Below are 14,242 nucleotides of genomic sequence, written 5' to 3' on the forward strand. Positions count from 1 at the left end.
TTATTTAGTTTCATGTTGCTTCACACAAGATCCTCTGGCTCCCATCTGGTTTCCCTTCCCTTCTGGTGACATGACCCAGTGCCAGGCCCTCACCCGGAGCTTTGTTTGCAGGAGTGGGTAGTACAGAACCGGGCATTGAATTATTGCTCTTAACCCTGAAGGGGAGGCAGCCAGTTGGGGAGCCTGTAAGTGCTCGAGTGTGTTTTTTTATTTTATGGGAGGAGGTCTGTGCACTCTGTATGACATGCACACGGGGCGAGAGGCCTGGCATATGCTGCTGTTTTTATGGCACTACAGACTCACTCCGTGATCCCCCCCAACCCCCGACCCACGGCATCTGTTTTGGGGGGGGGGGGGGGGGGCATGGAGTGTGTGTGTGTGTGCAGATGCGTTTGTGCAAGAAAATTATGAGGGGTGGGGTGGTTTTGGTGAGGGGGGCGTTCCCCTTTGCCCTGCGCCTGGCTTTGTTTCGCCATTTCCAGCTTGAGGGGGTGGTATCCGTGGAAACCGATTTGAATTTCAAGCCAATTTAAGGCTGGAGAGAGAACGAGGAGTGAGTGGGTGGGGCGGGAGCCAAAGGCGTTTCCAGGAATCTATCGAAGTAGTGATGCCACAGTCGGGGGGCTTCATGTCTCTACCTAATGTCCAGAACATTTAATATGATCTGTGGATGTAGGACAGCAGCTGGATTTCATATCCTGCCCAACATTTGGGTCCAGCTGAGCAGCACGCAGTATAAACTGAACACAGGATGAATGGATAAGCTCTGATAAAAACAAACAAATGCAAGACACGTTTGATCATCATTTGTACTCAATTTCATTATTTAAAAACACCTCAAAAATAATTTCCTTTTCCATTTACTGACATCGAATTAATAACAGTATTCAAGGAAGTTTTATTCTTCAGAAGTTTGGTCCTTATAAATATGCATTATATACAAAATAATATTATAAAACATATAAAGAGCAGTGTGTCATATTTAAATTAAACTCTGGAAATAATCATTTAAAAAAATTACATTATTGGTTCTGTATTTTTGAAATGTATTATAGGCAGGCAGTGGTGTGACAGTCATTTTATCTCCTTGTTTTGAGTCTCTTTGTTTTTTCTCAGTTGGGTTGCATAAAAAAAGACTATTTCTATGCAAACCTTTCCTTTCTCTTGGATCTTGCTGGCACAAGCACTGACTATTTGTTTTCCTGTGGATTCCTCTTCCAACCCCTGTTGATTCAAAACTTGTTTTGTCCCCGATTTAGCTTTCGTAGTGCAAATGATCCAAGAACAGACAAGGGGCAAAACAAATTAGTATTCAACACCCCCCTTTTGTTTTTTAAGGCTTCTAGTGAATTTGGGCTGTATACAATCTTCACCGTTGCATGGAAAAGTCCAACCAGTCTTTTTTTTTTCATGTGATTGACAGTCGAAGATTAGTTTCAGACATTCATAACTCTCAGTGTTTGCGAGGTTGGATTGGGACTTTGGGCGAATCCAATCGTCTGGACCCCGAGTCTTGCATAGCAGGCGAAGATGGCGGGAGTGGGGATGGGGGATTTGAAGGAGGTCAAATCTTAGGCACCTTTTTGTTTTCACTGATTGGTTGGCTGTCAAAGTCATCATGATTATCACACAAGGCCGTGTCGGACACGAAGAGGCAGAGAACCACTTTTGCCTCCTTCTAATGTCCAGGATGGCAGAGATTATAAATTAATATTTCACCGATGCTCTGTCGGTTGTCGCGCCTTGAGTAGTCAGTTCATTCGCCAGTCTGTTTTAACCACAGCCACAGCTGAGAGAGGTCCTTCACTGTACATGTGTTGCATACAAACACTAGGTCAACATAAAGTTTCTCGGTTCTGTTCATTTTTGTTTTTGTAGTTTTCTTGTTGCAGAGCATCCAGTTCTCAAGTGTTCCAGAGCAGCAGTGGACATCTTAAACAATCTCCAGTCTCTTCTCAGCATTTGTAAACAATCCAGAATATTACATTCTGCCTTGATTGTGTCCTTCTTGTTCCCTTCGCTTTCCGAATGAAACCCATCGCTTTATACCTGTTGGCGGGGGGAAAGCAGAAGACAAAATTAATCAATAATCCCAAAGTTTAATAAGTGTTTTCAATCTTTTTTTAACTGTTACAGGTCAAATGGTTTAGTATTAGAATGATATTTTCCTTGGAAAACAAAAGTTTAAAATTCCACTAAATGCCACAGCAGTAAAAGACAGGGCCTTTGAGACCAAGCACAGCCAAACATGTGTGGGGAATCAGTATAAGTTCATACTTTTGGTCAACATATGGCCAAGATAAATGATAGCCGGTGCAATTTACAGAAACCAATAATGCAGTAGATATACTAGAAAACAGCCTCTCTACAAATAGCGTCATGCCCCGTCACAAATGTTGGTGAGAGATTGTGCGCTTGGGACCTTGTGATACATTTCAAGTGGCGGGGGAGTTTGGGGAGGGGGGGGGGGGGGTACTGAGGAAATGCTGATGAAGATGATGTTATTTTTTTTTGTGGCTTACCTCGGTTGCTATGACGCATTCCCTCCTCTCCTCCGCTATAACAAATACCGACTGGTACATGGAGTCTCTTGAGGAACATATCGTTGATATCCTACACTCTGGCTTTTCACTGCAAACACAAATCACGCTTTGGGTTAACACACAAACTAGAAGCACATGGTAGAGGTTTGCATTAGCAGGAAGCAGAGAGGACAGGGTGCAAAGCAATTGCCAAACATGTATAAACTTTGTGTAAATGAAGAATCTCATAAAACAAAACTGTATGAACGCAATAAATGGAGACTTTGCCTAGTGCTTTGTCACACATTATATTTTACAGACAGTGTGAATATGCAGTATGAATATGGTTCCCCTTACCTGTACATTCTACTCAAGGGCATTTTGTCTTCTAAACATTTGTCATAAATAAGACTTTTATCCTCGTGCGACTTTTCATCCTTCAACTCCTTCGATTTCGAGCTGTAAGGGTCCAAGTGATAGTTTTTGTGGATAAAGTTCGATTTCTCCGAGTCGCAGTCCACCTGTAGGTTGGTCTTTTTCAGCTGGGACGCTGGGATCAGGTTCTCCTTCTGAACGATGGACAGGTTGTTCATGGTCTCAGAGTCACCCTGCTCTCTCTGGGCCTGCTTGTGGATGTGCCTCAGAGCCAAGCCCACCATGCACAGCAGCACCAGCAGCGCCATCAGCCCCACGGCCAGAGAAACTGCCGCCCACTGGAAGCCATCTTGGATCTCTACGTCGCGGCTCACGGGAGAGGTGATGGCGAAGAACTCGCAGCGAGGCCCGGTGAAGCCCGGCGTGCAGCTGCAGGCCGCTGGAGGCTTGCCTGGCCCGCTGCCCCCCGTGCAGAGCCCTCCGTTGAGGCAGGCCCGGAGGGAGCACTCGTCCAGGACTCTGTCGCAGTTGCGTCCTCCGTAGCCAGCGGGGCAGGTGCAGGTGTAGTCGTTGATCCGGTCTTGGCAGGTGCCGCTATTGAGGCAGGGGTTACCGGCGCACTCGTTGACGTTGATCTCACAGCGCTGGCCAGTAAATCCCGCTCGGCAGCTACACACACGCACGCCACCGTGGATCAGACACAGACCACCTATGGAACAAAAAGAGGCTATTATTCAGCATCCAAGATGACAACCACTAGCACATTTCTACAATCTAAAAGACCATCTCCGTAAACCTTCCTTTATTGGGTTTACACATCTCCATCAAATCCTCACGCGGCCACATCAAGTTGCATTGTTCTCCCAATCCCAGAGAGCCCCCTCTATGTTTACAATAAGACAGAAATCGAGCCGCGCTGGATATTTGTCCCCTTTTTTCGAGCCGTGGCGACATTTACAAGCTGCTTCTCTGAGCTGCCGAGTGTTTATACGGAGGACAATAGACACCAAGTTCCCACCAATTCCTGTTGTTCCACATTACTTCCAGTTAGCAGGAATTTGAAGGGGGGGGGGGGGGAAGAGCGAGGGGAAGTTCAGTTCAGAAGGAGGAGAGGGGGGGTGGGCAAAGAGGGGAGGAAGACTGTACCATTAGCGCAGGGAAGCGACGTGCACTTGTCCACTCTCTTCTCGCAGTTGAGTCCGGTGTAGCCACGGGGACACTCGCACATGTAGCTGCGGCCATTGTCCTTCTCCCAGCATTTGCCACTGTGGAAACAGGGGGAGTCGGCGCAGGTCAGCAGGCTGTGCTCGCAGTGGGAGCCCTCAAAACCTTGGGGACACGAGCATCTGTAGCCACTTTCCAAATTCTGAAGGGCGGAAAGAAAACAGAAGGAAAAGTTAGTGGGACAGTCAAAAAACCTAGAGGTTTCAAGTCCAAAGGATGTATCTGTTTTTCAACATACTGTGCATATCCCTCCGTTCCTGCAGGGGTTGCTGTCACACTCCTGCATTTCCAGCTCACAGTTGACCCCTGTGAAACCGGGCAGGCATGTACACGTATAGCTGCCCTGTCCTGTGTTCATACAGGTGGCACCATTCACACAGGGACGGTGATGGGTGCAGAAGTTAAGATCTGGGGGAGAGAAGAGTCTTCGTTTACAAGGGGAGCCTTGCATGGGGAAGAAGAAGAAAAAATAAAACTATCTACCCTGGCTGTGTTCAAAGCTATGAATGAAACACTTCCGATAAACCTAATTTACTAATGCTTTCAAGTTAATTCAAATGAAAACACTGTGCAAGTAATACGAGAACATCTTCTAAGAAGGAACGGCAGCAGTGGTCCAAGTTGTGTGGTGTACCTTGGTCACATAATAGGCCTCCCCAGCCCTCCTGACAGTTACACTGCCACGGCAGCTGGCAGGTACCGTGCTTGCAGGCCGGGTACTTCTTACACTCGTCGCAGAATGTGCCCTGCCAGCCGTCTCTGCATCTGCAAAACCACAAAACATGTTTTTTTAATTAAGCAATTATATATAGCCTACCTCATTTTTTATTTTCCACCGAATTTGGTACTTGAAACACCCAAATCAGTTGAGTCGGATTGAATGAGCGCAGACATGTACGCTAGCGATTAGATTACGAAATCCGTCATCAATCATGCAACAAGACAGTAATAACAACGCCACAGTTTGGTAGGATCATTAAATTCTCCTATAAATCCATCACTAAAAAATGTAACATTAAGACTTTTCTTTTTCTTCAAAAAGCATATAATACTTGGAAAGTGAAATCACGCACCGCTGTCTCATTACACAGCAGTTGTTGCATGCAAGCAAACAATGAGAATGCAGCAGCTACAGGATGAACATAAGCCAACGGTTGGGGTCAATGTTCAGGAAAATATGTAGGATGAATAATGATGTCATAATACAAAGGTGAAATATTTCTTTAAAGATTTCTGGCAGCTAGCCGACAGCAAAATAATTTTTTTCCCCTTGTTTCCCATGAATATCCTTTTCTCTGCACTGTCTATAGCAACCTCTTCCAACCACTGTGGGACTTAAGATGGACTTTTTAAACGTTACAACATTTTTTGCTGAGCGAGCAGAGGCACAGGGGCAGCTTTACCGTGATGGGTATCAAAAGGGTTTAACCTCAATTTGGGTCAGTTTTGGCGGTGGGAATGGTGGATTTGTGTCTAAAAACGAGGGCAAAGTAGGATTCTGGAGGAATTTCTCACAGAGAGAGGGTGTGTGTGTGTGTGTGTGTGTGTGTGTGTGTGTGTGTGTGTGTGTGTTGTGTGTGTGTGTGTGTGTGTGTGTGTTGTGTGTGAGAGTTATCCTTGCTTTGCTGGTGAGTGAGTGAGTGAGACAGGTTACTGACAAGAAAAGAACATGGGAAGCGGAGAAGTCAGTGAGTGACACGTGGAGACGAGAGAGGGGATGGATAGCCATTTTCTTTTCTTTTTTGTTGACTTAGCAAACTCAAACTCTCATTAACCGCAAAGGATGCAGGAATGGCCTATATGAATCTGCACACAACGGAATCAGCCATGTGGACACATAAAAACAGTTTGGAGGTTACATGGAGAAGAGAACAAGAGACGCTGTCCATGTGGATGCAACTACACAAGAGCCTACACTTGTTTCAACAGTTCATAATTAATAGGCTAATATACTTACACACACTCGCCAGGTTTGGAGCAATTTCCATTCCTCTCGCTGCAGCCCTCCAGACAGATAGCTGAAGCAGAACGATAGAAAAAACAAACAGTTAATCTACTGCTTTCTTCACTTGTGGTGCTATCAACTGGTGTTTTTTATTTTTTTATTTTGCTCAACTTTGCCTGGTGAGGCAAGTTTCAAACTGTTCAAAAAATAACAAGTGAGAAGAGACATAAAATTGGCATGATCATAATAAATACTTTTAACGAAATGCATTGTTGTTAAGTCTTTAAAAAGTCAAATGAGCCCCCTCCACACACATAACTACTAAATCCTCACTTTCTTTAAATAGCCACAACTGTGAGCTTATACATAGGCTATACTTCACAAGGCCTCATTCTGTCTCAACTTTCCTCAGAAGCCTTCATTTGATCTAAACCTGTCAAACCCCCCCTTCCTCACTTCTCAAACTGCCATAGAGGAGGGGATCGGTTGAGTGTTTTGTTTGTCCCGTTTTAAGTGTACCGGTCGTCCATGACACTGATTCGCGGGGTAGCATATCAGGGAGGCTGACGGTAAGCGGCCGGTTTAGTCCAGAACAGATGCTTGCTCTCAATAGCAGACAGCTGTCACTATTGTTGTTTGTGGTCTGCCAGAACCATATTTGCAGCTGCTACTACCGCGCGCCCAACAATGGAGGGGGACTCAACATCGATGGCGCGTGGCGGATAATAATGCCACGATTAACCTTGGCGCGTGCAGTCGGCCGGGCTCCTCCTGTCAGTGCCCGCGCAACCCCTCCCCGATGCCTGAGGATTATGTTACAGTCGGGCACCATGGCGGGCACGCGCGGTACAGTAGGCTACTTTATGAAGGTAGGCTACAAAACAATAAATTCTTTATATTTTTTTCATAAACATAGTTTCATAAACACTAATTCACTGTCCTTTTTTGGGTGTGACTTCCTTCTGATGGTAACAAAATACCATACAAGTGCACACCTGTGTAAGCAAATTTGCATATTGACAAGCTAGTGGAAGTTATATGTAGCCTACCCCTTACAGCTGTGTTCATTAGCCCTTTGTTTCCAGTGTAATTAGTAGGCTATGACTTCGACGACTGTTGCTTATGTGTAGCCTATTTAAAATGTAAAATGTGTGTTTCTAGCTTATTCTGGTTAAATAACACTTGAATGTGTAGAATTTCGAGGAGAGTTTAAATTAGAAAAGTATCTGCTGTATGAAAACCAAACGTACAGGCTATCTGTGATTTTAGAGTCAATAACACCATAATTCCTAAGGTCATTGGAAGATATAAAGGGCTGGATAGAAGTCAGAGAATTTGCAACCTTTGTGATGACAATTGTTTTGGCAATGAGTATCATGTCCTGTTTGAGTGTAAGAATATGAATGTAGAAAGAAGTACCTGCCGCAATAGTATGCTAATTTTCCATATATGTTTAAATTGATTTTGCTTTTGAGGTCAGATAGGCCAAAAGTTAATGGTAAAACGGTTGCCTTTCTGCAAAATGTCCTACCATTGTTTAAGTAGCCTAGTGTTTTTGTTGTGTCCATGCCGTACACCATTGTTTGGTTCTGTTATTATTTGAATGTTTTGTTTTGTGGTCAAGAGCCGTAAATAAATGAAAATTAAATGAAATGAAAAATTTTTGAGGTTCTTCATCCTCCAAAAAATGCATAGGCCCCATGACCAAGCTATGTTTAAAATTGATGTATGGGAGTGTGTGAGAGAGGAGAAATTACAGTGTCTGAAAGATGCCCAATCCGTCTTTCTCTCATGTATATTTTCTGTAGTCACAGACGATGGATGTGTCTGTAATTGCGACACGTGAGCCCATCTGGTTAGGATTTGGCGCCTCAGTCAAAATAGCACATGCCAATTTCTCTTTCACCACCGAGTGACATGGATGACAGATTCGCTGTCACCCATGTGGTCACAGATCCAGCACATGGTAACTATTACTCTCACGGTGCCGCCTTCCAATCTACTCCTTGATTAATTTGTTTTGGTGAAAAGGGCCCTTGGTATTGTAGAGCCAAATGTCACCGGGGCCTCCTCGTGGGCCCCATTCAGAGCTATCCAAAACATGGGAGTGTTGCTCCACGATTTGGCACCGTGGGTTTGCATAAGTATAATGAGCCTGTTGTCGTGTTAACCGTCTGTCGCTCAACCCATATTCAATGAGGGCTCACAAAACCCACATTACACAGCTGAATAATATGATTATTAATTATATGGGGCACATATCTCCGAATACTGCACTCCACACCAAAATTGCCTATGAGACTTGCCAAATATCATTACGTCATAATAACTTGTCATGGCACTCAACATCTTTAGGCCTTCATGATGACCTATGTGCAACTTAATAACTAGCCTACCGATGTGCTCACAAATTCCTTTCCTCTCTAGGACTTCAACCATCAAAACGGACGGGCAGAGTTCATGAGGAGGCCTTGCAGAAGTCACAACTTTTTTAAGGTAAAGAACGTACATTGAATCCCTCAAAGATTTTCTTATCACACCAAGCTGAGCAAGCTACGCTAAAACAGGCCCACTATCTATACACCATTTGCAAACATCTGGATGGACCCCTCTCACGTTCGAAAAGGGGACACAAGCTCACAGTAACACCACAAGCTATAAAGGAGAGCAAGACCAGGCCTCAAACGTGCAATAAATCAGCCAGGTGTGAACAGGCCTAATGGAAGGTATTTGGGTTGAGTGCTGCTGCTTACGTTCTTCGCAGTATTTCCCCTTCCAGCCGGGTAGACAGGATAACTGCCCATCACGGTTGCAGGTGTAGTGGCCGAATCTGTCATCCCTGGGCGTGCACTTTTTGGAACAACTTTCTCCGTAGTAACTTTCGTTGCAGATAAACCGGTAAGAATATCGTAGCTCCGTCTGTTTTACGGTCTGCATATCCTGAGACCAAGCAGTTCCTACACCCAGCTGTCTCTGGATAGCAAAAAAGCTAATCTGAAAGTCTGGGTTGTTGGTATCTGAAAGAGGGAGAAAAAGGAGAAGTTAGAATGAATGTAAGATAAGGTATGTAAGCTTGTTTATTTCCTAGGATGATTAGGATTTATGTCAAGGACCGCATTTTAAATGACTTGGGGTTTCAAAAGCCATCCAATTTAACTTTAATAATCTGCCCAGTGCCAAGCTGCATCCCTTATCAAATCCCATACAGCTTAGATGAAAGATAAACTCAGGTTTAAATTTCCTCTTTCTTTTCCGTCAGCAAAAACATTCCCAGGCCCAGTCCCCTCTTCCAAAGGGCGGAACAGAGTAAGGTGTAAAATACAGGAAGATGTAGTCAGGGGCTTTTGGCAGGCGCTGTGTATTCTCACCAAAGCCCACAGCTCTTTCCCACGCCAAAAATAAACCGGAGGAAGTTCAATTGTATTGGGTATAAGAATGAAAAAGGTGTTCTGAAGTTCATAACAAAGCAGTGAATAGGGGTGAAAATGTGTGAAGTGTGAACAATTAACAAGAAGTGGTGATCAACACGTTGAGTGACTCATCTGTCAAATAGCCCTATACATTTAGCTGTTTTTAAAAAAATGCATGTATTTGAGCAAAAAAGGACAGTTGAAGATCTTCATGTGTCAAATAAGCAGACATAGCTCCCTCCTGTGGTAAGAAATGTTGCACTTACCTACAGGTAGATTTCCATAAGGTGAATGCCAGGCTTCAATTATTAATGAAAATGACCCCTGAGGAGAAAACACATGCAGCTAATTAATATCCATTGTATTTTTCTTTTCTTTTTCCTTTTCTTTTACACATTATATAATTGAGAATGGAAAGCTTTCATTGTGTCTTTTCTATTGTATTTAACAGACTGCTGATTGTTTAAAAGAGAGCTATATCATTACACTTCAGGCTTGATAGATAAATGTTTGTTACAGTGGTCATTCCATCCAGTCAAATCGGTTTTTCGAGTTTTACTGACATGGATTAGATGAGCTGACATATAATAACGCTGAGGGAAAATGTATATCAGTACCCTGAAAAATATCATACTCGTCCATGTGAAAAAAATAAAAAATAAAGTGGAGCAACTGCTCCAGGCGCTTACCGGCCATCCAAAGTTGAAGGGTATTTGAATCGGTCTAGGTAAAGTGCCACTGTCCTTCGCACTGAAAGAGTTTGTCCCCAACACGGCTGTCATTGTACTTCCAAAGATGCAGTCACCTGGCGAGACCACAGCCTGATAGTTCTTCAAGCAAATTCTAAAATAAGTCCTGCAGTTGGGCTTGCATGCGTTTCCGTTTGCCAGCAAACCTTTGTGATTTTTAAATTCGTGCAGATCGAGCTCAAAAACTCCGGATCCAAATACCTAAAAGAGAAGGGCATATGATTGAGGAAAACGTCGATGCGGTTACATAAAGCATATTCTGTAATAAAAAAAAATTTAATAAATAAAAAGCATGCAAAAAAGTGTCTTTCCATGTGTCTCGGGACCACAGGGGAGATGTATTATCCTCCTTCATACCTGTGATATCAACGTGGTGCTGAATGCGATGGTAAAGGTGAACCAGGCTGCCATCCTTCTCGCTTCTCCAGGGCAGCCGCGTCACCAGCCAATAAAGCAGCAAAATCTTCCTATTCCAAAGTATTTACACCAAGGTAAACAAATGGAGAAAAAAAAATCAAATAAAAAATCTCTTTAAACACGTATAAATCCTTCTTCACTCCCAGGGAGTTCTCCCGTCGCTCCCTCGTTGGTGTGCGTCAAAAGGGTCCAGAGAAAGCGTTTCCAATCTCCCAAGTTATCCAAAAGGTGAAGGGGGAAGACCAATATCCACAGCCCTGCTTCTTTCTGTCAGCAGGCGTCCCCTCCTCGCATGATATACTGTACTCCACAAATGGTCACTCCGCTGTGCGCGCGCGGCTCAGGGCTTGTTTTGGTGCTGAACTTGGTGCGTCAGTGCGCCACGGACGTCTATCACTCGCCTTATTACTCGTGAATGAACCGTAGTTTGTCTCCTCCCAGATATATAGACTTTGCACGGCTCTGCTCATTACATAAACTGCCAGTCACTCGGCTGACACCGCCCACTTCACATATTCAAACCCCCTTCCCTTCCAACCCAACAACAATTATCCAGATTTAATACCCACTGGCACTGTGCTGCAGACTGACCACCGTGGATATACTGGGCGATTATTAACAAGCCCCTAACATCTGTTGACTTATTTTTAGAGCACAATACGCCGGACGCTCATTTTACACATTATGGAGTGTGGACATTGGACAATGAAAGGGAGCCGAAACTTGGAGGAATAGAAAGCAAGAATTCAATTACTGTGTGTCACATCATTGCACCCTCTTGCCCTTGGTTCCACTCAATTGCACGCTTAATTAGGCCTCACTACAGGGTTGGAGCCGTGCACACTGTTTCCCTTCAGACCCTTCCGTCTCAGTAGGGTCTGTCTCTTCCTAGAGTTGTATCACAAACAATACATTACAAATACAAATATGCCTGGCGGGGTTGATGAGGAAAATCGATTTGTTTCGTTTTTTTGTTTTTCTTTTAGGACCCAAACCGATATCACACACAGCCAGTGGCGGCTCGCCCATAGAGGGCGATAGGGCGCCGCCCTCCTTGAGCCATATCAGCAAAAAACGAAAATATAATAATGATGTTTTTTGTTTTTTTTTGTATTAATAATCATAATTTATGATTTCAATACAGTTTTTACCTGCATCTAAGTCTGAATATCATTGTACAATCAGCGTCTGTGCTCTGTACCGTCACTCTGGGGCGATGTCGGGCTGGTTGAAAATCGCCCCCAGCGCTCTCATAGACATCAATGTAAAACTTTTTTTTTTCAAACTGCAAGCCTCGCAATGCAATCTCTATGGGTTCCGGGGGTGCTCGCCCTAACGTGTTGTCGTCATACGTACAGTAAACAATAAACCAATTACAGTGACTGATACAGTCACATGTCCAGTATGCAGCCCAGAGCGGTCATATTCAAGACCAACACAACTTTATATCAACTCAGGCTAGGCTGGCAAGCTACTTACTTGATCGGACTCGGACTAGGTCTTTCCCAGACAAAATGTAACCATCAAGCAAGTATCTACCAAGATGGATTGGGGGATCTTATAAACGCGGATTTTCACGGGGCTCGTTTGAACGGCTAATGAGGCTAGCAGGATGCTAATGCGCTAACGCTCTGTCCTGCTGCCGCTGCATGATGATATGGACTGTATACTGGCTTTTTATCCATCCTGATGGCTGCACAGAGACCGCATGGATAACTTTGGGTGTCACCCCTATGCATCATCTCTCAGAAAAGGTAAAACAAACATTAAACATCAATCTGCATATACGAGCCAGCGCCGTTCAACAGCTGATCGGCTATTGAACGGCGATCAGCTGTTGATCGTCGTTTAGCTGACAGCTGCTTTCACCGTCCGACATAAACCCGCCTACCAAGTGCTGTAGACAGTAGTAACCCAAACCAATGTGATGATTAGCACTGTTAATGTTGCACATGCTATGCCAGCATCCATTTTTGTCTCCTAACTTTTAAAGGAAGCCTATCTGAGGAGCACACTGGTAGATGACAAGTTATCTGTGATGGCCACAGCCGGATAATTAAATCATTTTAGAGCTAAAATAATTTTATTCAAGAAATTAACTAACTTAATTTCCAAAAATACTGTACAGTGCAATGCTTGTCTAATGTTGCCATAGTGGTTATGCCAGATGAACAGGAAAAACAAACAGTTAAATGCAATATGACATTGTCATATGCTATCTGATTTAGGTTAATTTTGGGTCATATTTCCCATCATGGCAACAATTGCCCCCCCTGAGATTATTGTCAGGAGCCGCCACTGCACACAGCACATATCCTATTGTGGGCCTACCTAACTGAACCTGTCAAATATGAAGGCTTAATTAACTTTATTATCGCTGTATCCTTAACACCAAAACAACACACCGTGTTGTGTGTTCCGTGCGTAAAATGTTGCGCATGGAAAAACAGGCCCATATTGTGTCCAAACTCACATTCCCCCCCTAACATGTTATTTAGGGTGTGTTTCAATCTAGTTGCTGGCGTGTGCCCCTTCATGCCCACCCATGCGTTTTACGGTTTAGTGGAAGCGTGCCTCCCATTGTTGTGGCGCGTGTCCCTCTTTCGCCCTCATGCGGGTGTAATGTGCGGGACGGGAGATAACTATTCAGCTGTATGCAAATGAGTCTCTCTCTCTCTCTCTCTCTCTCTCTCTCTCTCAAAAACACACACACACACACACACACACACACACAGCCTATCACCAGCATCCGTAAAATCGGTTTATTCATCCCCGTAAACTTTAACAGCTAATAGGAATGACAGTGCCCGCGTGCAGCAGGTTTCCCAGGATTGAGGTAAAATATTTAATTTGATGGCCTAAAATTGATGGGGTTGATGCGCGCGACTGATAAACCGACAGCTTCCCACTCCCTTAATCACTTGGTTCGACAAAAAATAACTTAACACGCTCTTAAATATTAAACAGGCCATATGCTAATAACGTCACAAAAAACACACAAAAGGATCAATCTAGTAATTTTTTTTCACTCAACTGTTTTAAGGTGAAGCAGCCGAAAAGAAAATAGTCCCTCGAAAAATAAAACATAAGGATAAAAATGTATCCTATGGTTAAGGGTGTAGTTGAATAAACGCTTCCCCTCGGTGTCCCCCCCCCCCCTCATAGCCTACATGGGTTTTTGATAATCTGATTGGTTGTATTTGTTATTCGATCACCCATGTCTCTCTCATTTACCATCTGGTGGGAGACTGGCCGCCCGACGCACCGTTTTGTATCGTCTGTTCACGGAGGGGACAAGCCAATTTTCTCCAAAATGTTCCATCTTAATTCTGTCTGGCATTAGTTGTGCGTTTGTGAAAAACTAGGCCTACAGTAATCCTGCGAGAACACTCAGAAGAATGTGTTATTTCATGTTGTAGAAAGTATCACAAAAACTTGAATGATGAAGATTTGAATGTCATTTGAAGAGGATACAGTAGGTTTCTGTAAGGTCACTGGACCTTATCATTGGCGATTCTAGGGGGGAGGGGCTGGGGGGGCCATGGGGCCAAATCTTACTGGCCACCCCAGTGAACCCCCCCCCCCCATCTTACTGGCCAC

The 14,242-nt window shown here is 44.1% G+C and overlaps 1 protein-coding gene across 1 annotated transcript; it reads right to left on the reverse strand.

Moving 5' to 3' along the window:
* Positions 1 to 887: 887 nt before the first annotated feature.
* dll4 (delta-like 4) lies at positions 888 to 11,033 on the reverse strand. Its single transcript, XM_080047632.1, has 11 exons — positions 10,583 to 11,033; positions 10,166 to 10,426; positions 9,743 to 9,800; positions 8,820 to 9,083; positions 6,079 to 6,139; positions 4,756 to 4,886; positions 4,360 to 4,529; positions 4,044 to 4,263; positions 2,880 to 3,606; positions 2,523 to 2,631; positions 888 to 2,049 (listed from the first exon to the last, which is right to left on the reverse strand). Exons 1-11 carry the CDS (start codon positions 10,634 to 10,636, stop codon positions 2,044 to 2,046), a joined length of 2,061 nt encoding a protein of 686 aa, XP_079903758.1. The 5' UTR covers positions 10,637 to 11,033; the 3' UTR covers positions 888 to 2,043.
* Between the last annotated feature and the right edge of the window lie 3,209 nt (positions 11,034 to 14,242).

Source organism: Ammodytes marinus (genome assembly GCF_949987685.1).
Source record: "Ammodytes marinus genome assembly, chromosome: 19".
NCBI classification, from domain to species: domain Eukaryota; kingdom Metazoa; phylum Chordata; class Actinopteri; order Uranoscopiformes; family Ammodytidae; genus Ammodytes; species Ammodytes marinus.